The sequence below is a fragment of the Spermophilus citellus genome (genome assembly GCF_964194105.1).
Source record: "Spermophilus citellus genome assembly, chromosome: 6".
Lineage (NCBI taxonomy): Eukaryota > Metazoa > Chordata > Mammalia > Rodentia > Sciuridae > Spermophilus > Spermophilus citellus.
Window position 1 is genome coordinate 70684120 of NC_138187.1, and position 25845 is coordinate 70709964.

The window sequence follows — 25845 nt, forward strand, 5'->3', positions numbered from 1 at the left end:
TTAAGATGATATAGCTAGTAAATTGGGCAATTCAGAATTGAATCCAACCAGTCTACCACCTTGAACTGTATTTGTTTTGCTCTTCTAGATTAATGGTGATAAATTGGGCCAAAAGTGAGTGGAAGTGTGTAGGAAGTTAACTTGAAAAAGTGAACATTTATGAATAAGCAGTATTAACCTGCAGAGTGGAACCTGCAGTCTCTGGGAAAGGGGAGGCACAACTATATGCAGACCTCCTCAGTAAATCATGTTGAACACCTGTGGTGCTAGTGGTAGATCCATTAGCTTGAGAGAGATGGTGCTGTTCAGCTAGGATACATGAAATAGTCTACTTCTCAAGAGGATACAGTTTTCTCCCCAGAGTTAGCTCATGTTCTTCATCTTCATTTGTATTTCAAATTTCTGTTTTAATTTTTAAAATTACTTTTGGGGACTGTATCTAGATGACTGTGCTTAGATGACTTTTCAGGAGCTTTCGTTCATCAGGAAAATTGAACAGGGCCCTTGATTGCCTGAGGAAATGGGGGGTGGGTAGGCCAGGCTTTGTGTCTTACAAGACTATAAGGAAGGCATAGAACATTGCTGGTTCTTCATAGCTGGAAGTGTACATAGCCTGGTGCTGCTCCCAGAAAGAGCTGTTTCTGCTTCAAGACTCCACCATCAGGTTGAACTCTTCTTTCACTGAAGTCTGTTTCAGTTGATGATGCTTTTCATGTTGTCAGGTGCAGGTGGGTACAGGTGTTCATGCCCAGGGTTTATTTTTTTTTCTTTTTTTTTATTGATTATTTAAAGCATTACATAGCTCATGATATATCATCTTTCATACATTTGACTCAAATTGTGTTTTGAACTCCCATTTTCACCCCAAATACAGATTGCAGAATCACATCTGTTACATATTCACACATGCCCAGGGTTTAATACAGTGCCTATTATGAATATGCAGGAATGAAATTGAGCCATTTTGTTAGCCCTTTCCTTTTTAGTTTTACACAGATGGTAAACTTATAAAGCAAAAACTGTCATATTTGACATGCTGAATGTGTGTTAGGGACAGGTGTGTAAGCCTTCTAATGTTCGTAAGTCTAACTGACATTGGAAGCACAGAATATGGTAATTATATGTTGTAACCCATAAGCACTGATTTCCGAATTTGGTTTTTAAAGAAAAAATTTTAGGCAGAACTCAAATTACATAAAACAGATGAAGTGAGCTGTCACTGGTGAGATACAGGTAGTCCCTGCAGAGGCCAGCAGCCTGAGGCACTGTGTAGACAGTGAACCAGCACTTTATTTTTTTTTTTAATATTTTATTTGTTTTTTCTTAGTTCTCGGTGGACACTACATCTTTGTTGGTATGTGGTGCTGAGGATCGAACCTGGGCCACACGCATGCCAGGCGAACGCGCTACCGCTTGAGCCACATCCCCAGCCCGAACCAGCACTTTAAATGGTCTTGTACATTACCAGCCTGGTAACAACCACTCATTCTTTTATAGGTTTATAGATTATTGAGTGAAGGGCTGGGCATATAGCTCAGTTGGTATAGTTTTTGCCTTGCAGGCACAAGATCCTAGGTTCTAATCCCCAGTACCCTCCCCCCACACACAAAGAATTTTTAGTGCATACTCATTCAATGTGTTTTCAACATAAAATTATGAAAACTTAGTGAAGTTGCCAAACTGCATGTTGTGAATGCTGCCTATACTGAACTCTAGGACCCAATGAATGTTGCTAATCTGGAATTGTTTCCCATCAACCATCATAGGGTAATGTCTTACCTAGATCTGTCAGTCTTTGTTCAGAAATAAGACGTTAAAGGAACTTTAAGTCTTTTGCTTATATTGGGTTCATTTGAAAATTCAGAAAATCTGAATATTTGCTTCATTTACCTAAATGTTTCAGTTCATAACCTATATGTCCATGTATTTTTTTAAACAAAATACTTAAATATTGCATCCAAGAGAAACAACTCATTATTCACAAAAAACCAAAATCATCTCTTAAATTTAGCACTGTTTCTGTCTCTTGAAATAGTTGAGTTAAAATGTGTGTTTGTTTTATTTTTAATGATATTTATTCTTGCAGAAAGTAAACTCTGTTTTTCTACTATTTTTGCCACCAGGGACCCAGATGGAAGGATGCTCTTAGATATTTTTGATGAAAACCTTCATCCTCTTTCGGTAATCTCCTCTGTGTGTTTCATGAGATTGTTTATTTTTTGTTTGCTCCTATTAAGTGACCAATCATCTGAAAATATTTCCTTCCTCAGAAATCCGAAGTGCCACCAGATTATGACAAACATAACCCAGAGCAGAAACAAATCTACCGGTTTGTTCGAACACTGTTTAGTGCTGCTCAGCTGACGGCCGAATGTGCCATTGTCACCCTGGTGAGTGCATTCAGGATGACTGCAACAGTCTCCACACTGGCTAGGCGTGAGCCTGTATCTGTAGTTCAACAATGTGGGGGGCACATAGGGGATCTTTACAAGGTTACCCTTGAAAAACTATGGTATAAATTTCAGTGGTATCTTTTCTGGGAGATTAGAATATGGATCTCTGAAAAGAGGGTGTGAAGTCTATCGCATAGTTCCCACCTAAGTCATTTGTGGAATCCCATTCAGCATCAGTAAATGCTGAAATGTTAAGTGATGATAAATAGAACAGTTGGCTCAGGGGGAATAAGGACCAAGGTCACTTCCTCTTAACATCTGGTTTCCTCTTGTTCATTCTTTACATTGATTTTAATGATGTTAATAAGTTATGACAAATATATGCATCAAGATGTATGGTACATGAATGATGTATGATATGATGAATACATTCATCCTACGTGAACATCTATGTGGGAAGGAGTATATATATATTTCTAGCCTCTGATTAGTCAATTTTGTATAATTGCATTTATTTGGCAATTATATGAAAGTAATCTACATTTTAAGAGGAAAAACTAAAATGTTTTTTCTTAGATTCTTAGAACTTTATGGACTTTTAAGATCAAATCTCATTTGGGAAATATATTTTATAGTGGAATTCATTGTCCCTTACCTTTTATATTGTGTGAAACTCAGATAAGAAACTTTTTCTGTGACTAGCTGGCCTATAGATCAGAATACCATTCCCTGTAGTTTCTGAGATTATTGTCTAACAGAAATTTTACAGGCATCTAGGGACTTTGGTATCCCTGCCACATTAAGAGCTTTGTGTAATTGGGCTAATTTAACAGTAAACCAGTTTGCTTTTTCATTCATCTGCTCGTCCAGTTGTTGGTTTATTCCTTCTCATTGAGCTTGCAGGCTAAAGGGCAAAACAGACATTCAAATAATCCTTATGTGATTTGGAATGATTATAGGTTCTGAAATTGTAATTGAGAATTGTGTTTATTTTTCCCCCCAAAGGATTTCAGGTTCTGACAAAAACATACAACAGAGCAACGGGGTTGTGATTTTTTATGTAGGGAGATTAGGTTGAAGAGCTGAAAAAATCAGATGAAACTATCAATGAAAGTAGACTAAAATTTATGTCATGAAGAAAGATTTATTTTGAAACTGCTTCAGTGAAAAATGGTGATTTTTTTCAACCTTTAATTCCTATGAAAAATAAGGCCTGACTGTGACCTGATATTTCCTTTGTTTATATTTATTATTAGAGTGAAGGAGAAGGTAAGTGACCTGTGGAATATAGGGCTAACATTTAAATCCCTACAGTTCACCCAGTTTCCACAGAGGTCTGGAGAGAACATTTAAAGTAGTACATCCCCCATTGTCCCTTGATGTCACTGAGAGCACTAATTTCTAGGATATATAAAAAACTCAAAAATCTTAACACACACACACACAACAACAACAACAACAAATAACCCAGTCAATGGGCTAAGGAACTGAACACAGACACTTCTAAGAAGATGATATATAATCATTCAGTAAATATATGGAAAAAAATGTTCAACATCTCTAACAATTAGAGAAATGCAAATCAAAACCTACTCAGAATGGCAGCTGTTAAGAATACAAATAACGATAAGTGTTGGTGAGAATGTGGCGGGGGGGGGGGGGGGGGGGCACACTCATACTTGCTGGTGGAACTACAAATTGGAAGCAGTCCTTTTCTAAAGATGGCAGTCTCAGGCCTGTTGTGTTCACTCTGGTCTGCTCACTGGGCTCCTTCTTTCTCTTCTGCTGATACCTCTTTAGATATATGATTGGGATCATTTCCTGGCCTGCTAAGATCTACTGTTATATAAGAACAAAGGGCAGAGTATGTGTTTGTGTGTCTGTGTACAGATGTGCAATTTACCCTTAGTAATTTTGGATTTTCTTAATGACCAGACCATTTGAAAATATGGGGCTGTGGTCTTACAGTGGTCACAGATAAACTGGAAATCTGGACTTTTGAGAATTCTCAGTTAATATTAGTTCAGATTTTTTTAACAGATGCTCCAAGCCAAATAAAAACTGTGAGCTGCCAATTTTACTTTAGGCAGTAGGGAGTCATCAAAGGTTTTTTAGACATGCTTCCATAACAAAGTACCACAAACCAGATGGCTTAAAAAGTAGAAACTTAACTGGGTGCAGTGATACACTCATTTAGTTAATGGCTACTTGAGAGGCCCCAGCAAAAGAATCACTTGAGCCCAGGAGTTTGAGGCCTGAGCATGTCCCCGTCTCAAAGGAGGGACCAGAGAAAGAAAAGAAGTTCTAAAGGCCAGAACTTTTAAATATAGATGCTGGCAGGGTTGATTCCTTCTGAGGACTGTAGTATAAGGACTTGTCCCATGCCTCTCTTCCTCAACTTATAGATACTCATCTTCTTGCTTCTGTGGTATTCTGCCTGTGTACTTGTCTGTCTTCCTTCATAGAAGGACTCCAGTCATACTGAATTTGGGAGCACTAAAATGACCTCATTATATCTTGATTGCCTCTGTAAAACCTGTATGGCCAGATAAAGTCACACTCTGAGGACCTAGAGGTTAGAACTTCAACCTGTGAATTTCAAGGGACACAATTCAGTCCATAACAACAGGACATTTATACATTCATGCTTGTGTTTTGTGAAAATTTCGTCACAGGAAACCACTAAAGAGATTATTGTTGTATCAATTTATTAATATTCATGATATAAATGTATAGTTTGGGCTTTTGGAAAACTCTATAGCATCAAGTACTAAAATTGTCCAAATGTGAAAGTTATAGAAATTTTATAAACAGGAAATTATAACCATTCCTTTGAAACTTTTTTATTTTAATTTTTGACCAAGAAAGTGATAATTCATAGAGCATTTTTAAATGCTATGAGTTTGGGTAATTATTCTCAGACTCAAAAATAGTTAAGCTTCTGAGATGGCTGTCTGAAATTAGGTTATAATTGAGAATAGATTGAAGCTACCAACTCCTCTTACAAAGTCTTGACCTATGCTTTTGACCAAGGCCTTATTAGAACATGCTGTATTTGACTAAGTCAAATAGCTATAAGGACAGCAGAATTAAAACCCAGTTAATAGTTTGAATCTGTGTAGATTCAAACTATTAACTGACCTACTATAGTTCTTTAAAATCAGATTGAAATAGTTTCAGCATCATTGGGATTTTATTATATATCCCTGATTCCATCAGTTTGCATTTTATCCTCTACCCCCAAAGGCCTTTGACCAGTTTTGTTTTGTGCAATCAACTGAATACTCTTCATAATTCTAAGATTGCTTATTAATCTGTGTTTTCTAGAGAGATTCCTTAGGAGAGCCTTTCTCATGAATTTAAATGTGCAAATTTAGTTAATAGCAATGTCTATGGATATTGTTACACAAATCAATTGTACATTATTTTACTTGGCAGAGAATTAAAATACCCACGTGGGAGCTTACTAAAGAAATTGCAACTGACTCTTTACTGACAAGTTCTGCTAAATAGCATACTGTTAAGTGTAGAGCTTGTTATAAATGTCTTATCTCCCAACATAACTGCTTTCCCTTAGATATAGTAGAGCTTGTTATAAATGTCTTATCTCCCAACATAACTGCTTTCCCTTAGATATAGTGTGCATTGTAGTGTCTCATTCCTTCATTTGGCCCTGATGGGATACTACATATGTACATGACTGGGTTTTTATGAACATTAAATATTTTCTAGGGTGTGTATTACTATCTATCAACTAAGGTAATTTAATTAAGTCAGAAGAAAATTGTGTAGCCACCTTTTTGCTCTGAGCCAGTAAGATCTATTTCATTGGAGAGATTTGTATGGCTCATATACATAAGGACTAGAATCTTCAGAATCCAGGAGGATGTTGCTTTACAGTCTCCTTTTTTCCATTGATTGAAAGATTTACAGGCTTAGTTAGGTCCAAAGTTTTCTGCAGTCCAGTTTTATTACACATTTTCTGATTCTTTTCTCAGTGGAGAATGAAAATAGTTTGTCTTCAACCTTTGCAAATATGCATTCTGGGGAGGTCAGGACCCAGCTGAAATTCTTGTGGGCCCCACCTAGATCTTTATCTGAAAAATTGTGTTTTGCCATACAAATAAAAATAATGATCCAAAACATTAGTTGAAGTTGTGATGGTGCACACCTGTAATTCCAGCTATTCTGGAGGCTGAGACTAGGAGAATCATAAGCTCAAAGCCAGTCTCCACAATTTAGCAAGAACCTCTTCCCAAAAAAAAGAAGTGGGCTGGGGATATATAGTTCAGTGGTAGAGCACTTTCCTAGCATGTACAGAGCCCTGGTTTCATCTCCAGTACCACCCCCCCCCAAAAAAAAATAGAATCTTCAAAAATTAATAAGATTATTGTGCTCAGTTGAATGACCTACTTATTTGCCAGTAGTTGTCAACTGCTACTGCAGTTCAGAAGAAGATATTTAGAGCCTCCCACAAAGATTTTTATAGTGCAGTTAGAATAACAATGCTTTATGAATTCCTGGTCCTTATTTGAAGGCTTCTCACTTGTGCTAATTATTAGCACAGCAGAGTGGACTCTGTCTACCTGGTGCTGCTACATCTGGACTTCATTGCTCTTGCTCTTCACTGTACCTGTCTCATAAGCCAATACAGTTTTGCCTTTGATTTACTCTATCTTTGTCAGTACAGCTATCCTTCCTGGATGCCTTTAGTTTGGGTCGTTTTCCTAGCCAAATCTCTGTTACAGTCCTGCTAAACTTCCTTGCACTAGAAATCTGCCTTCTTGTAACCATCTTTCCAGGAGTCTGCTAGTGCCTCCTATGTGGATGTGGTCCTTTATTCATTTCTTTAGGATCATCTGTGCACTAAGCAGGCTCTCAAGGGAGGTATCACTCTGCTCTAGCAGTGTGCTGCACACAGTGGGGGTAAAGTGAGGTGTCTGTGTCAGGGAACTTAGCATTTACTAGGGGGAGAGACAGGCCAAAAGGTAACTAAACTATGCTGAGGAACATGGAACAATGGGGGCATGTGGAAGCATCACCTGAACTGATTTGGTAGACTTTTCCTCCTGATGGTTTCCTGTTTCATTACTATTCAGTAAACTTGGAACCTCTTACCACATTGGCTGTTTTATATTTGCGACTTGAAATATGTTAGTTCACAATTTTTTTCTTTGCTAAATAAAATACCTCTCATTTATGCTTGGAACACATGACGTCTGAGATTAACCATAAGAATCTGGCTTTTTTGTGGGGCACAGTGGTGCACACCTGTAATCTCAACAGCTCAGGGGGCTGAGGCAGGACCATCACAAATTCAAAACCAGCCTCAGCAATTCAGTGAGGCCCTAAGCAACTTAGCAAGACCCTGTCTCAAAATAAAAAATAACAAGGGCTGCTGCTCAGTGGTTAAGCGCTTCTGGATTCAATCCCCTTTCCCCCCACAAAAATAAATATGTGTTTCTAAGATTTGAAAAATTGCCAGATGCAGTGGTGCATACCTGTTATCCCAGTGACTCAGGAGGCTGAGGCAGAAAGATTGAAAGTTTGAGATTAGCTTTAGCAATTTAGTGAGATCTTTTCTCAGAATAAAAAGGGCTGGGGATGTAGCTCAGTGGTAAAACACCCCCGAGTTCAATTCCCAGTCCTGAAGAAAAAAAAAAAAGATTTCCAAACTTTCTTTTCATTAATAAAGCACAGAACAGTAATCTCTCTGAGCAAAAGAAGTATTACCCATGTATCTATTCATTCAGCAAACAATTGAGTGCCAACCCTGCATCTTGGCAGAGCCCATATCAGTGGAAAAAGCAGACAAGGTCCTAAATTCCCATGCCCTGTTGGATCCAAAATAATACATAAGGAAGCTTTTGGCTGCTTTGGAAGGAACACTTCACTTGTCTATAATTTAGGGATTGGAGGAGGTTCTACAGAGCAGTCAGTCAAGCCTAGCAACCCTGCACTCACAGATCATTTGACTTTTCTAAATCTGTCCAGAATTTTGGTTCCATTAAGGATATTGCTTCCATTTCCTTTCTTCTTTCCTCCTTCTTTCTTCTCCTCTACCCTTCATTTCCCCCTCCTACTGCCTCACCTGTCCCTCTTTACCCACATGATCACTTATTTTAATTTTATTTATTATTGTGAAAGAGACTACTTCTTTGCTTCTCAACGGTGTAGTGTAGTGAGCCTAATTCAGGCACTCTCTAGCACATAGTTTTGCCTTGTAAGTACTCTAAACTATGACAAGTCTAATAAAAGTAGAACATACTAGATTTTATTCCTCCTTCTTTTTTACTGCCCCTTCATACAGTCTCCAGCCCTTCAAATAGGAAGGTCCTAGAAGGCTCAGGGCTGGCTTATTCTTTGAACCCTTCCCCCAGCCACTGGATCCAAACCCATGTCTTCATTTTTTTATGTCACAGAATCTTAAATTTACATATTAATGCTTTTTCCTTTGAGCTTGTTTACTGCCTACATGACATCTTTGGGACATCTCAGACATAAAATGTTTAGAATGAGACCTGTGATTGTCTTTCACCACCTCTCTTCCTGGTGCTCCCAGTCTCAGAGGATAGCATTTACCAGTGGCATAAGCCAAAAGCCTGAGGTCTTCCAAAGCAGGCTGCCTTTACCTTCTGGAGATATGCTCCTTTCCAGTCCTTTCCTCACTTTGCAGCCTGAGAGGTCACCCCTGTCCCTCCCATGTCTGCAGCAATTTACACAGTGCCTGCCACATAGTGGTGCGTACTGGGTAGACAGTGAATGGTGAATTAAGTTCATTGTGTGCATGCACTTCTCACTTATATGTTCTCATCCCTTCGTCTTTTTATGGTATAATTATTAGTCTACTTCTGGCATAATCCTGTGCTTCTATTTATGCTTTCACATCATTTAAGAAATCTTTCCCAGTGTTAATTATCCTCTTTCTCAAGAACTTCCTGAAACTCAGCTTTCTCCCCAGAGCCCCAAGTGAAATAACTGAACATTATGAACATTGTTATTATTCAACTGAAAATAATCTTTATTTTGTGAGTCTAACATTTTCCTTTCCACACGGTACCATTTTTGCATTTTGTAATATTTAAGACTTTATAGACATTATATACTATGAATAATTATTACATATATTTCATCTGTTTTAGAAAGCAGATTTTTAAAACAGAGTGGATGATGTTTGTTGAATTTCATTTATTTCTGATACAGAATTCCAGTGTGCAAATGTATTTGATAAAAACTATAAAAATAATATTCACTGATTTAAAGGAGTATAGGACATCCTAATAAACAGATTTTTTAGTTGGGCAAATGAAAAGGCAATCTTACCTCTGATGCAACTTAAGTGATATTTTTTGTGGCTATTTCTGGTGTCTATCTTCAAACTAAATTCTGCCAATTAAAAAAATTATTATTTGGTTTCATTTTCTAAATTCAGCTGAAATGATCTCATTTTAATTATTTAAAAATAGATTTATTGAATCAAAATCACAATGAGATACTACTTCATACCCATTAGGATGACTTTTTATCTCCTCCTCCCAAAAAAACACAGAAAATAATAAGTGTTAGGGAGGATATGAAGAAACTAGAACCCTTTGATATTGCTGGAAATATAAGCTGGTATGAATGCTGTGGAAGAAAATACAATGGCTCCTTAAAAACTTAAGTAGAATTGCCATATGATGTAGCAATCCCACTTCTGAGTGTATAGTCAGAAGAATCAAAAGCACAGATTTGACCAAATATTTGTACATCATTATTCATAACAACATTATTCACAACAGCCAAAGGAAGAAGCAACTGAAATGTTCATTGACAGATGAATGGATAAACAAAATGGGGTACTTGCATACAGTAGGTGGAATATTATTCATTGTTGAGAAGAAAGGAATTCTGTCTTGGGATACAATATAAATGAATCTCAAAGGTATTATGCTAAATGAAGTAAGCCAGTCATGAAAAAAACAAATATTGTATGATTCTACCTGTGTGAAATACCTAGAATAGACAAATGTATAGAGACAGAAAGTATAGTGGTGGTTTTCAGGGACTCTGGGACAAGGGAGGACTCAGAAGGTATTGTTTAATGGGTAGAGTTTGTTTGGGATGATAAAAAGTTCTGCAAACAGATGGTGGGAATGGTTCTAGAACAGTGTGAATATATTTAATGTCACAAATTGTGTGGTTGAACATAGTTAAATTGTAAATGTTCTGCATATTTTACCACAATAATAAAATAGGTTTGTCAGTAACCACATGCAAATCTACAGTTACCTCTACAAGTACAGTTTATAAAACTATAGATGAAAAAATATGGATTCATTTCCTTTACATTCTTTGCTCATCTGTTGAAGTATCTGTTGAATTTGTATTGATATCCTAGTTGCTGGAGTAAGAAATTAACCTGTGCCTTCTAGAATTTGTTCCTGCCTTAGAGTCTTTTTAAGGTCCAGCTAAATCTACACTGTTTAGAGTGTAGATTTTTCATTTTTCATCAGACTCATTGAGCCCTTTGGCTTTTAAGAAATAAATATGATTAGGAAGTCCCTGTTTTAAGGATGGTCAAGTTGAATTTAGCAACTTTAGAGTTTCCTGAAGTACACTGGTATGTAGGAGAAAACTGAAGGTATTTAGCTTTGGCATTGTTGTGTCTCTGCAGGTATACCTTGAAAGACTTTTAACGTATGCAGAAATAGATATCTGTCCGGCCAACTGGAAGCGAATTGTTCTAGGGGCGATCCTTCTGGCCTCCAAGGTATGGGATGACCAGGCCGTGTGGAATGTGGATTACTGCCAGATCTTGAAAGACATCACGGTGGAGGACATGTAAGTGGAGGATGTCATTCGTGTCTCAAAAGAGTGTTTGGGAAGGAACTCACACTCTTTTTGGATGCTCTGTATAGCTAAAGTGAATGATTTGGCTACATGTCTGTTGTGAGCTGACGCAACAGAGACACAGTTGTGGAAATACAGAAAACTGATATTTCTCTTACTTTCAGATTATAAACAGGTATTGGTAATGAATTCTGATTGTATAAAACTAGTTTATTAAAACTAATCCATAGGCAAACATTCTTTTACTTTAATTAGGAAGGTGTAGGTATAGACTTATGTTTGGGCTCCTCATTTCACTGCAGACTGATAACAAAACTTTAATGCTTCATACATTCCTCTGTGGGCAGCCAGAGCAGCCCCCAAAGCAAGAGCTAAAATATTACCTGTGTCTGTTTAGTTTCCAAGAAAACATTTTCATTGCTTTGACATTTTTTTGCAAGTTCAGTTGCTGAAAATCAGCCTTGAATCCCTGGGGCTTGTCCTGTGTTGTCATCATCAGGGCTAATGTTCTCCCCACAGTTCAATGGGAGTACTACCAACCTGGAAAGCGGCTCTCCATCCTCAGCCCTGAAGGCAGTGTTAGTGCTTCTCAGATGGGTCAGTCCTCAAATTCCAGTGAGAATTATTAATAGTAGATTTTGAGACTGTTGTCTGCAATCTATGCGGCCAGGGAATGCAGGAAATAGGATCAGAGTCTCTTAGGAAGAAAGAGTTATAGAAACACTCAACCAGGATGAGCTATTTAGAATGCCTTGTGACTATCGTCACTTGCTAAAAGGTTTCTGGTACTTTTTGTTGGCTTAGTTCTTCCAGAAATCTCCTGGATGAAGCCTTAGACAAGGGAAGGTAACTTCCTGAATCCCAATCCCTCTTCCCCCACAACCCTGGACCCTAGCAACCCCAGGGATATAGGATCATTATAAAACCCCACCAGTGTAAGGGTGTCCCCAGGCTCCTCACTAGTCTATGGCCCTCCTCTCTCTGGTCACTGGTTTCCTGGGCCTTTGGGAACACATCTACTGTGCTCTTGGATCTCATTGTAGAGACAGACCTATATCTCCTTTTGTGCCTGTAACCCTTATCTTACATGGTAAGAAGAACATGAAGCAAGTTTTGACCAGAATAATATAATAAGGAAAATGAAATTATTGATCATGTTTCAAGGTGAAAACAGCTATAAAGTAGTTGTCATTTAGACCATAAAAGAGATGGGCCTTTGGGTACAAGGAGGTAAGAAATTCTGGCTTGTGTCCTTTCATCAAGGGTTATTCTTTCATTAACTTACTGATATCGTTTGATGTTGAACCACATGCCATGGAATTACATACTGTTTGTCCCTTCTGCTTGTGTAAATTATATAATGCAAACAGTGACTTGGCATGAGTGGTGATGCTCAAGTTCTATAAGAGCACTATAAGTAGTCATGTCCATTTAAAATCTAAAGAAAGTAACTGCTGAAGTCAAATTTGGGCCTTAAATATTTTTATCATTTATATCCCAGTTGTTTCTCAAAAGAAATGAGATACAAATGCAAACTGCAGATACCACAGAAGCATTAAAACAGTAGAACAAAGAAAAATCAATAGTGAGATGAATTAGAGGTGGGGAGGAGATTTCTTTTATGTCCTTTTCTTTAATCCACTGGGTTTAACTTGCCAAAGTGCTAGCAAAACTGAACTTTTGTGTAAACTTAGCATAAGGGAAAAGTTTATTTAAAACTTTGAGAAAGTGGTAGAGCACTTGCATAGCATGGGCGAAACCCTGGATTTCATCCCCAGCATTGCAAAACAACAAAATAAACTTTGTGGAAATGTTTGTAAAATATTTGTGAGTAGTCCCACTTTGTCAATTTATGCATGTCTCAATTTGGTCTTCTCATTAACCATATACATATGTGCTTAATAGTACTACTTTCCAGATCTGGATACTGGGGCCTGGAGAGTTTAAATAATGATCCATCCAAATAACCAAGTGGGGAAGTTTCCCCAAGTGAGAACCATTTCAAACCCATGACCATTCATTATACAGTGGCCAAACGACAAAATGATAGAAATGATGTGTATCAATCTCTGAACTATGCAAGAAGATGTTTTAATTAAGTGCCTGAAATGAGATTTATTAATTTGTTATTCTCTCCCTAAATAAAAGAATGAGAGGGTAAAAATAACAAGTAATTTGTAATTCCAAGTATCTAGGCTCTATTCATTGAAGATTTAAATGACTAAATTAGGAAAAACTAACTACTAGGGATATTTATAATAACAATAGTAACCACCACAACTGTAATAATAATAATGATAGCCACTATCATTTATTGAGCACTTTTTAGCTCAGTAAAGAAAAAATTTTGTTAATTCACTTCTCATATTTGCCCATAAGGAGTACTAAAAGCAGAGTTTGAGATAAAACTATATTCTCTTCATCTGTTAGCAGATGGGGTCTGCGTATGGTTGTAAGCCTGTGCACCTAAGAAAGCCTGTTTTGGTGTTAGCAGCTAATCACACCCTGCTCTGACAGTCACTGCTGGCCAAACTGGATTCTTCTCCACTACTATTGAGTGGCTTGTTGGAGCTCTTAATGGCAGGCTGTGCTCTCCAGTGTTGCCGTAGACCCCAGAAGCTCACTGTCAGTTTCTTTCCAGGTTCTTATTTCATGAACTTGAAGAATGAAATCCACAGACAAGGAAACTTGAGTGTAAAAGAGTAGGATTTATTCAAGTGGGAAGAAAAGAAACAGAACTCTTTCAGGGCGAGAGGAAATCTGATAGCAGGTTGCCACTTGAGTGTGCTAGTCTAGGGATTTATATCACTCTTGTGTCAATACTAGTGGTCCACATTTACGCTAATCAGGCTTTGGAAAAGTACCAGTGTTATTGGTTAGCCCTGTAATCTTCATTCAGATCTGCCCCACTTCCATTTTCTTGCTGCTCATTGGCTGAGTTGCCTGGGGCGATAGATCAGCATATCCTAGCTCACCTTGTCTCAGGCTTGCAGTGACATGCTGCTGCAGCCACTGCTAACTGTCCACACTCCAGCCTACCTGGGCTACTATCCCACTGCTCCTTCTCCTGGGACAAGGGCTTGGATTCATTACTAATATTATTCCCATTTTACAGATGAAAATGAGGCTGTGGGAAGTTAAGTAGGATGTCTAGGCCACTTGGCGGCTACTAAGTAACAAAGCCAGAATTTATATTTCTCCTCTTCACAGTTTAGGTTAGAATTGTTTCATTTATCTATTTCATGAACTTGAAGAATGAAATAGTGACACTTCTTAGCCACCATCACAAAAATGTACATACAAGTAAAAACTGCATTTTATAATTAAAAATGACAACTATATTTTGAAAGTTATTTCAGTCAGATTTTTCATTGCCATGACCAAAAGACCTGACAAAAACAATGTGGAGGAGGAATAGTTTATTTTGTCTTACGGTTTCAGAGGTTCAATCTGTTGCTCTGGGCCTCAGGTGAGGCAGAACATCATGGTAGAAGAGCATGTGGAAGGAAAGCACCTCAAGATAATAGTCAGGAGGCAGAGGGAACTCTGCTCACGATTAAAAGATACAAAGTCTGAAGGCACACCCTACCTCCTTCCAGTTACCCTTCTGTTAATCTATATCAGTGGATTAATTTGCTGATTAGGTCAAACCTCTCATAACCTAATCATTTCACTTTTATTGTCTCACACCTCATATATAAACCTTAACAAAAGTCAAAACTTTTCTACATAAAGAAGTTGAAAAATTAGGCCAGAGTTTGTGCAGCCGAAATTAAAGTTATATCAAGAATTATTTGGGGGAGAGGAGTGTTGTTCAGTGGTAGAGTATTTGCTTGCCTGTGACAAGATCCTGAATTTGTTCCCCAATACCATCTCACCACCACCACACGCACAGAGATTTGTTTTGATGAGGATATTTTAAAGTATTTGGTTTTTGTTGGATAGTATCAATACTTCAGGCAATTACTACATTATAGTGAAGTTAAATTATTTTTCAAGAGCAAAATAGTAACAATAAATGTTTTATTGAATCCAGCCGCTGCATTATTTACTATTTGGAAAAAATAGGCACTGTAGTGCAAAAGTTCTGTTCCATATTTTGTCCAGAGAGGATTGATAATTTTTTTTTTAGCCTGAATTTTGTTCTTTCCTTGAAACATATTGGTGACTAGATTACTGAGTCATCATGCAAGCCACTGGCTGAATCTCATTAATTCATACATTTGAGTATTTAATGACTCAAAGGCCTAAGGCTGAGCAGAGGAAGAATGCATGCAGGGAATGCTTTGTTCTTTAAAGACCAGATTGTAAAGTCTTCCTGAAGAAACTGGGTTGATGCCCTCTTCCTTGGTGGTCCATTTTTAATATTCTGTTTAATCAATGGTATATGTATTAACATCCCATAAAAGACTATATATTCTCCTAAAGAGGAATTGATCAAACAGTTGCATATGTGAAATCGGGAATTTACAGTTTCTTCCCTGACAAAAGGTAGAAGGAAGCAAGAGGTATCTACTAAAAGTATGGGGGTATTAGCCAAAAGAGTGCCCTTGTATCATGTTTACAATTCCTGATTACACAGAGGTATTCAGAGCAGTTGTATCTCCATATCTGGAGGTACAAGCCAGATAACCATGACATCAAAGCTCTTCACATATTTTGGCTTGTCCATCATAGAAAAATTTGTCTCCCTATTTCATTTTTATGGTGATATTGAAATTTTTTCACCATAAGTTTTGATAATTGTAAAGGCGATCATTTGAAGTATGTTATATTTTTTTTTAAATAACACGTTTATTTTATTTATTTATTTTTATGTGGTGCTGAAGATTGAACCCACTGCCTCTCGCATGCTAGACATGCTCTCTACCTCTGAGCCACAACTCCAGCCCTGTTATATTGTTTTATAGTTAAAAGTATGCATTGTAGACTGAACACCATAGCAATATGATTCCCACCATCATCCATTTTTTTAGAGTTGAGCATTTTATATTGTTCCTTTTTCTTTTTAAAATCATTATTTCCTTTCTAGTTTTCTCCCACATTAAATATATTCTTCAAAATTGTCCATCACAAAAAATGTACATACAAGTTAAAACTGCACTGTTATTTTCTGGACTTTAATGCTCTAACTTATTAAAAATATTCAGGCCTGAGTTCGTAGTACTCAGTTGATCAAAACAATATATCACATTTTTATAAAAATTATTAAATAGAAGAAGAAAAGTGTTATGGGAAATTGATCTCTTAATGAGATCAGTATACCTATTTTTCTCCATTAATTCATATTTTAATTTATGATTGTTACTTATTGATAGGATGAAGCAATAATTTAGCATAAGTTTTATTTCCATTTATCTTTTCTCTTTCTTCTGTAACATAAGTGCTGAGAGGAATATATTCATATAAGTAGATGAAATTGCAAGGTGTTTTCTTATAGTAGCATCACTCAAGTCTTTCCAAACTATATGGTAAAATTACATAGTCACCTATTAGTAAAAGTTATTTAAATAAGTCTGCCAGCCTCTTCTTCAAATTGTTGAAAGCAAAATCAGGATTCCTTTCAGTTATTACTGGTCAGTAGTTATTTGTACAACATCAAATGGTACCATAACTCTTTGCTTAGCTCCTCAGGGATTTTTTGCTTTGGGACAGTGAATCTTAGGCCAGTATGGATGAGTGGCCTCTTTCCTCTCAGAGCAGGAGAAAAATAACTGGGAGAGACAAAGCTGACAGGAAAACCTGCTCCCTTGGATATGTTCTCTGACAGAATTACAGATCTAGAAATCTCTTTCCTAATGTTATATTCCCCAACATTCTTGGAGCATTATTTTTACCTTAAGTGAGTGCATCCTGAATTTGCCCACTGTGTGTACCTCTAACTGGAGACATGGCTGTCCATATACCATTTTGGATAGGATCATTAAACTAGTTCTCTTAAAATGTAAAATTAGAATTTTCTGCCTTAGCATTGGGAGAATAGTGGCACTTCTTAGCCACCAGACGGCGATCTTTCCATAGGCAGCTTGCTGTTGCTCCTAACCCATTCCTTTTGGCACTTCTGGCCTTGGCAGTATTTTTGTCACTCTTGTTTTATTGAAATATTACCTGGATTCCAGTATTTTACAGGATGATCTCTTACTAAATTTCATTTAAATTAAGCAATAAAATAAAAGTAAATTAAAATGTTTTTCCAAATAAAAGTAAACTCCTTAAAAATATAAGATTCAGAACAGTTTATACATTTGGAGCATGTTAATTCTTTTCACTTGACTGTATAGAAATAGCAAGCAAGATATGCTTCTCTTTATCTCATTGAAAGACCCTCATTCACATGACTTCACTTAGGCTTTCATCAGCAACTCACTGTTTTGAAATTCTTATGTGCCTGATAGTTTCTGTCCCACCAAAGCCATCATTCAGATATCAGCCTCCCTTTTCTTCTTTATGCTCTGTCCCTTGTTTCAACAGCATGAAATGAGGGCACATTCCTCCTCTGCCTCTACTACCTCAGTTAGGTGACCCACCAGGCTCAGGCAAGATGGCACTCTACACACCATGGGAAAAGGATAGTGCTGAGATAATTTGAGATCCCAAAAATCAAATTGTATATTCAATGAGGTTGGCAGAGCACGACTCAGAATGGGATCTGGAGAACAAAGGCCCACCACTGGGGATAGGGCTTGCCAGTGTTGAGCTTTACCTGTGGAATATGGTGACTACATGGCCTACCTTCCTATACTGGGCCTACTCAGCCAGAAGAACCCCACCATGAACCCTTGTTCCTTTCTGCCAGAACTTCACACTTTCATAAAATCAGTTCAGCTCAGGGAACAGGCATGTCAAGTCAGATGTCACAATTCCTAGCTATGAGGAGACAAATAGGAGAGATTGAGTAAAACAACAATTACAGAGTAGTGTGATAAAGGACAGAGATAGAAGACTGCAGTGTCCTGTGAGCCTGGCATCACCAGATGCTTCATGGAGGAGGTGGTGTTGAAGTGGAGCACTTTGTCCAGAACCAGTGCTTAAGAAATATATCTGTCTCTCCCCTTCCAGCTACTCAACATTTCCTCAAAATGTAAATGGATTGACAAGATGTATCACAACACTATGTTTTCTCACCCATCTCTTTAGTTGACTGGTTCTCAAAGTGTGGGCCAGGACCCAACAGCCTCAGCATCACTTTTACCTGGGAACTTGTTATAAATGTGATGTTTTCAGGCCTACCCCAGGTCTGCTAAGTCCAAGTGTGAGGGGGGAGTCCAAAAAACATGCTTTCACAGTCGCCCAGGTGACTTTCATGTATACTGAAACTAGGAAACTGCTGCTTTGATTCTTCAGGGTCTGTGAGCTCCCTTTAAGGATTGGGGCTGGGACTGAACACTCCCCACAAACCTTTGCAGCAGTTTCTCCCCTTGAGATTGAGAAACCTCTAACAATTCTTACACTTTTTTCTCTCAAAAAGTAGGAAAGAGCCATTGAGAAATCCCAGTTCTCTGGGTCTACAGAGGCCATTTTTTCCTGTGTGTAACTGTCATGAGGCCCTCACTAGACTTCACTTGACAGCTCCTGACTGCTTCATCTAGTCTGCCATGCAAGCAAGGTGCAGGCCACATCATTCGAGCAGACTGTTCGTGCAGAGATTTGCAGCCAGGCCTGCTGTGTATGTGTTAGGTGTCAGTGAAATGAATCACCCTGAAGCACTTCCTGGTAATCATCCCAATTAATCAGGCTTCATCCTTCTGGGCACTGGATCAAGCAGATTTGGTTTTTAATACCAATTTGGTGGTTAAACTGCATCTCTGGTGTCCAACCAGGCAATTAATTAGATCATTTTTCTCCCTGGAGGATGGCAGTTTTCTGGAGTCTCGTCTCCAGCAACTTGGCAGGCCACCCAGCCTGGTGGGCAGCTAAATGTGTGCTATTTTTGCTTTTGCTTTGCAGGAATGAGCTAGAGCGACAGTTTCTTGAATTGCTCCAGTTCAACATCAACGTCCCTTCCAGTGTATACGCCAAGTATTATTTTGATCTTCGTTCTTTGGCAGAAGCAAATAACCTGAGCTTTCCTTTGGAGCCACTGAGCAGGGAAAGGGCCCACAAGCTTGAGGTAAGATGTTTTAAGACATTGTCCTCTAGTGCACTGTTGCAAATATACCTTCTTATTCCACAGAAGTATGTGACCACAATGATGTCTCCCATTTGCTGTTGTAAAATAAGGACAAAGTCCTTGGAGTTATTGCTGCTCAGTTAATTTAGTTGATTATAACTTGCACAGCTTCACATTTTTAATAAACTTTATTTTAAAAAATTATTTGTTGTTATAAATGGACAGAATGCCTTTATTTGTTTATTTTTGTGTGGTGCTAAGGATGGAACCCACTGCCTAATAACCTTCTTAATGTCATATGTATTGATTCTATTTTGAAATTAAAGATTTTTTAAAACCCTTGTCCTTATAAATAGGGTCTTTAAAAAAATTATAAGCCCCTTCAAAAAAGGTATTTCCCAGCGTGCACTTAATAGGGGAACGCTACCAGATGACTTTAACAATCGGCAATCCACAAAGTTTGACCTTTTTTCTTAAATATTTGTTCTATAGTTCAGTTAGAGCTGGAGCCAGCTGCACCTGGTGATCTTGGTCTGGGTTAGAGCCATCATTATTAACCTGAATGTCTTTTGTGTCTCATCACAATGTATTTGTATGGAGCTCACCTTTTTATTTTCACCATGCTCATCCATTCTGACTTTTAGACAGGAGGGAATGGCAGGGTAGTAAGAAGATCACTGGTAAGATACTTTCCTCCAGAGAAGGTGTGCTGAGGCTGTGGCCTCTTGCCTCTGGAATTTACCACTCAACATTTTGGTTTTATTCCAGAGAGCCTTGGACTAACGTCATAGATGACATAGTCCTTTCGCAGGCTTGGTAAGAATCGAGAGGTCCTGTGCTGCCTGCTGCACCATCCATGTGAAGTGAAATGCTATCCCTTTTCAGTATGGTGTCAGGTGGGCAGCGTGGTGGTCTAACAGGGCTAAAAACTGAATGAAACAAAGCTGAGAGGTAGAAGAAGAGAATTATTATGGATTATAGATTTAGGAAAGCAAACATCTTAAAAAGGAAATAATATGTTAATCCCAAGAAGGAAACCTGGTAAAACATTGGAAAAGACCGGCTGCCTAGCACTGGGGTTTACACGAAAATCCAGAAGAAGTTTTGAGAATTCAAGTCATTCTGCTGTGATCCTGTCCCAGCCATTGGGATGAAAATACTCATGTGGTCTATTTTTCACCTGTTCAGGTGGAAACCCTTCCCTCCAAATGATTTGTTCCAAGGCACATGTTCAGATCTTTGCAAACATATGAAATACAACTAGGGTTTCCTGGTGAGCATGACCCTCTCTCGGTCCATACAGTAGGCCTTGGTCTATTGCCATGGGCTCCATTTGTTCCTTTAGTACTGGGGAGAGGAGGTTTTGTCTTTGAAATAAATTAGTATGCCTGTGCACATGTGGGAGATGTGAATAAAGCTAACATCACTTTGCATAATAAAATCTAGGATAAGGTAGAACATTATTAATCTGTGACTATATTACATTCAGTTTTAAATGTTGTAAGCTGAGAAACAACAGATGGTAATCTTAGGAAATTTATTTATTTATTTTTTAAGAGTGAGAGAGGCGAGAGAGAGAGAGAGAGAGAGAGAGAGAGAGAGAGAGAATTTTTAATATTTATTTCTTAGTTCTCGGCGGACACAACATCTTTGTTGGTATGTGGTGCTGAGGATCGAACCCGGGCCGCACGCATGCCAGATGAGCGTGCTACCGCTTGAGCCACATTCCCAGCCCAAGGAAATTTAAATAAATGAAAAGAATTTGCTCTGAAAAAGGATAGCTCTCCTGCCCCTAAGGAATCTGATTTTCTCTTCTTCAAATATGCCCTCTATATAATGTGTATGGTATATGTTTTAGATGAGGAATTCTCTGTTATAATCTGTTGGCTTCCCTAATTCATATCTCATTCAGACAGAAGACATCCTTGATTCCTGTAGCTCTCCTCCAGTCCATTGTTTATGCTATCACAGGAATTGTGTTTCTAAAATGCAGTTTGGGGTTTTAGAATGTTGTCCTAAAATCACGGGCAGATTGTGCTACCTAAAGAATAAAGCCTGAGCCAGCTAGTATGGTAGATGGCCTTTTCAATCTGGTCGCAACTGGCTTGCTGTCTCTGTCCCTTGCTGTCCTTTGGTAGCCCTGAGCCCTGGCCTTGCCCACCACGTACCATGCCAGCACCATGTGGCTGGGACCTTCTGCCCTTGCTGAGGATATTCTCACCCTCTTGGCAATTTCTTCCTCCTCTTCCTTCTCCTCAGGCATATCCCTGTAAGCCTGGTTCCATCCTTGGTCATGAATGTGCCCTCAAAATAGAGTCAGTTGCTCATTCTCTCTGCTTCCAGGTGCTTTGACACACCCCTGTTGTGTTCATGCTCTGTTGTGTCATGCCTCTGTTGGAACTTATGCATCCAGTCAGCACACTGACACAAGAGTACCACTATGAAACAAAACTGTATTTGGGGAGTTTACATTCTCCTGGAAAGAGAGAACAAACAATAAGCACAACAAATAAATTGGCTAGTATGTTAGAAGGTGGTAAAAAAGAAAAGTGCAGTAGGACCAGGGAATTGCTGTGTTCCATAGCCTTGTTGAGTGCCTGGTGTTCATGGAAAGACAAAAGCAGGGGAGAAATTGGACTTGCAGATCCCTCCTGGCTGAGGGAAGAGCTGCTTCCAGGCCAAGTGGGAGTCCATCTCTGACCTGCTTTGTCTCTCTTGCTCTTCAGGCTATTTCTCGCCTCTGCGAGGACAAGTACAAGGACCTGAGAAGATCCACGAGGAAGCGGTCAGCAAGTGCTGACAATCTGAATCTGGCGAGGTGGTCCCCAGCCATCATCTCCTAACCATGGATGTCCCCACTGGAGGCCGCACCATCCCTCAGTTTCTCCTTTAGTTTGAGAAAAGACGAACTTGGGGTGGTTTTGTTTTTGTTTTTCCCTTTCCTTTTCTTTTTTAACTCATAGCTCCATCAGGCTGCCTTCATGACCTCCTCCACGCTGTGTGAACTGCATGCAGCAAGGCTTTGAGGAAGCAAGATCAGTATTGTGGAAATCCTGTTTCATGCCTCTCCCTATCATCAACAGCACTTCCTTCGTGGAGGAAACAGACTCTAATCCTGGAGGAGGAAATAAAGGGAAAGGGAAGTCGTGTAGAGGCAGGGAAAATGGTTGAATGCCTTGGCCATTTCTTAAGTCCCCCATCTGGTCAGTAGATGAATATGACAAAAAAACAAAACAAAAAAACAACAACAACCAAAAAAACCCACACATTAGATAGCAGAGTTGGATGTGCATTAAAGACAGGAGTGCCACGTTTATCACCCCCACTTGGATCAGTATGTTCTGTAAGACTTCTTGCATTCCTTCTTGCTGCTTTTTTGGGATTTGGGGGATTTTCGTTTGTTTGTTTTTATTCATTTTGGTCCCACAGAGCAGAGAATATAGTTTGTACCCACCATGGCACAGACATCCAAATAAATAGTACTGGTTTGTTTCTCTGCACCGCTCTGCAAGCTGTCTTCTGAGCTTTCTTCCTCACAAGTGGGCTGTGCTCGTTATATTTCTGTGCATCTTTATTTTATACAGTTTTTCTTCAACCATGGCAAAATTAACTTGACTGTAGTGCTGAACCAAAAGTATCCCTTGCCCTTCTTACCCCTCACCCCAAGAAATTCTAGATCATATGGGTGCTTGTGCCTTCCAATTTTCTCGCAGTTGCTGTTTTTCCCCCTCTGACCGGAAGTTTTAGTTACAAAAATCAGTCAGATTTTGTGGACTGAAGGAAACAATGTGCAGCCAAGGGCATCCTCTGGTTGAGAACTTTCCCAGGGAGCTCAGTGTTTGCCTAAGTCATTGTGTAGGAGCCATTTCTTTGTACTCCCAGCCTAGTTCATTCTTCTACTTCCATGTCCATTGTTGCAAGCAATATTATTCTCAATTTTTATATGTTTACTTTAAATCAAAGTTAGTCTATTTGTATAAAATTTTTTAAAAATCTAAAATTAAAAAAAAATGGGGTGGGTGGGGTATTCCAGTGGGCGGGCGGACCATCGAAGGGAAAATGTTACTATTTACTGAGGTATTTTTCACAGAATGATGAATAAAACAACTCAACTTGCATTTTCATTGTGGGTGCTTAGAGAAGTTATACAAAATTCAAACTGTGAAGGCTTATGCTTCATTAATTATGGCCGTACTTTGTCATTTTCTGACTATCCCTGATTTCCTTATGGGCTAGATATGAATCTTTTATATAAAAAAAAAAGTAAAAAGGTTAAAGATAGAATGTCAAATAGTAAATTTGATATGAAGCCTGAGAATCTGAGTCATTTACACTTTGGATTTTGCTTATTTTATTAGGTAACAGTGACTGAAGTTTCTGAGCTTTTTCCTTTTTCAAGTCTCTGAGGCAAATGGCAGCAGTTGGTCTGTTTCACCTCCCTTCTATATGAGCTTGGAAAACTTTGGACTCTTACATTAGTCTTGAGTACCTTAAAATTGTACCCCCAATCTCCAACATGTCTACTCTCAATGAAACAAGCTTTGGAAATGGAGGGGACTCAGAAAGTCAAAATCTCAAGAACACCCAGCCAAAAGTGCTAGTCAGGTTTCAATGGAGTATGTGTTATGTATGATCATAATTGTTCAGACCAGAAATATGATCAGGTTCTCCTGGACTGAACTTTCAGACAAGCAGAAAATGAAGAGTTAATTACCTTCCCATGTAATTGTGTTGACTTATTCTGAATGAGTACCAAAATCACTTTCTCTCTTCAAGTAAGAGTTGAATTTAGAACTTTAAACAGATGTCTAAAAATGTAGAAAGTATCGTTTTATATTCCCTAATCTCTATATAGCTTCAAAAGGGACATATTTTCTTAGCTGAATATGAATACCTCTTAGACATAAATTTGTTCCTCTCATGTAAAATATCTTATTTTACTGATCCATTTCAGGAAAGAGGTTCTGCTGACTTTATAGCAGAAATCTTATTTTTATCCCTTTTATTTGAATGAGAGATTTGAAAATTGAACTATGTAAATATTTCAATGCATCTACTATAATTTTGTGGAGTTTATTAAACTACTTTAAAAAATTGTATAGTCTATTTATTGTATGTATGTACATACAGTCTGATACCTGAAACTTAAAGTGGATTCCGTAAAACCTGGCTCAGTCTTGTTTAGACTATTGAATATTGTTTTAGCCTTGTGCACTGGACTCTACCTCTGTATAGGAAATTTTTCCATATTCATTAATTGGTATTGATCTGTATTAACTGGTTATGTTTCTTGCACTAAGGACTTTTAAAACTGCTGTAAGTGTAGTTTTTAGTTTTACCTTTGCAGTATGAATCACTTGACACATGGGTAGATACTTAGGTTTGGTTTTATTTTTCTACATGATGATGAAGACATAAAGTTTGTTTTCTGGTTTGTTCCAAGTTTGCCAAAAGATGAAAACAACAAAACCAAACCCCAAATCAGTATAGTACCTATTGGTAAATATTAGGGACTGTAATTTGTTTGCAGGGTGATTCAATACTCTACAGTTAAAACCAGATGATACTTAAGAATATAATGTCTTAATGTAATATTTGAATGGAGAGATTTTTGTCATTAATGAAGGGTGAAGAAAACCACACATTTCTTTGACTCTAATTTTAGATTTGACTTAAACAACAAGTCATTGGGACAATAAATATACATCCCAAAGAATTTTGTTTTACTTTTCTTTAACTGGGGAAGGAAAGGAAGTCGGGTCTAAAACCAAGTTGGTGGGCAAGGTGGTAGATCTGCAAGCCCTGGGAACTGCTCTGGTGCCTTAATGTACCAGGTGAGGCCTGGGGCTCAGCCTCATCTTGTCGTCTGTCTGCTCTTTCAGGCTGGCTCTCTTGTATTTCTTCTCTTGGTCTTTGGCAGGGGTGTCTCCATCTTGGGGTTTTTCTTGGTTCTTGGCATTTTGCCCCTTAGCTGAGTTGTAAGGCAGAATTTGGGTGAGTGAGCGATTTTGACTTTTCCTGCTGCTTTTGGGTAACCCCTCACCTAAAGCCACATTTTATGGCTTTGAATTTTTTAAAAAATAAAATATGATTCCTGGTTCATTGTTAGGTGTTTAATAAGTGTTAAATAAATAAAAACATACATAGAACAAATAGTGCCTGCCTTCCTGCTGCTTTTTTTTTTTGTTATAATGTTGAGATAAAAATCAACAGATTTTGTGGGTGCTGAGAAAATGAATTCTTTTTAAGAACAATGGGAGTTCTGTGAGACTTGAGAGATTCAAAACAGGATGAGACTTCCTTAGAATCCTCCATCAATGGAAATGTTTGCGTGATGGAGGCCTAACTGCCCTGTTTTATCTTAAGTCACTGTCTCCCTGAACTTACTAGAATCAGCATCTCAAGACTTACACTGGGTGGATCTCAACCATAGGGAGTCATCCTTGTTGGAAAACAAAAAGGAAATAAGAAACCTGGCCCTGAGTTGAGATGAGAAAAGGACACTTATAC

General features: G+C 38.3%; 1 protein-coding gene across 3 annotated transcripts in view; it reads left to right on the plus strand.

Annotated features, from left to right (window-relative positions):
• CCNY (cyclin Y) overlaps positions 1 to 24899 on the plus strand; it is a gene marked incomplete at its 5' end in the record, with an annotated part of 201458 nt that extends 176559 nt beyond the window's left edge. For all 3 annotated transcript variants that reach the window (XM_081300134.1, XM_081300135.1, XM_081300136.1), the window contains 5 exons: positions 2124 to 2181; positions 2271 to 2390; positions 11050 to 11216; positions 19173 to 19335; positions 22062 to 24899. In XM_081300134.1, coding sequence (XP_081156260.1) covers positions 2124 to 2181; positions 2271 to 2390; positions 11050 to 11216; positions 19173 to 19335; positions 22062 to 22178 — 625 coding nt within the window. In that variant the 3' untranslated portion in view covers positions 22179 to 24899. The remainder of the gene's footprint in view (positions 1 to 2123; positions 2182 to 2270; positions 2391 to 11049; positions 11217 to 19172; positions 19336 to 22061) is intronic.
• Between the last annotated feature and the right edge of the window lie 946 nt (positions 24900 to 25845).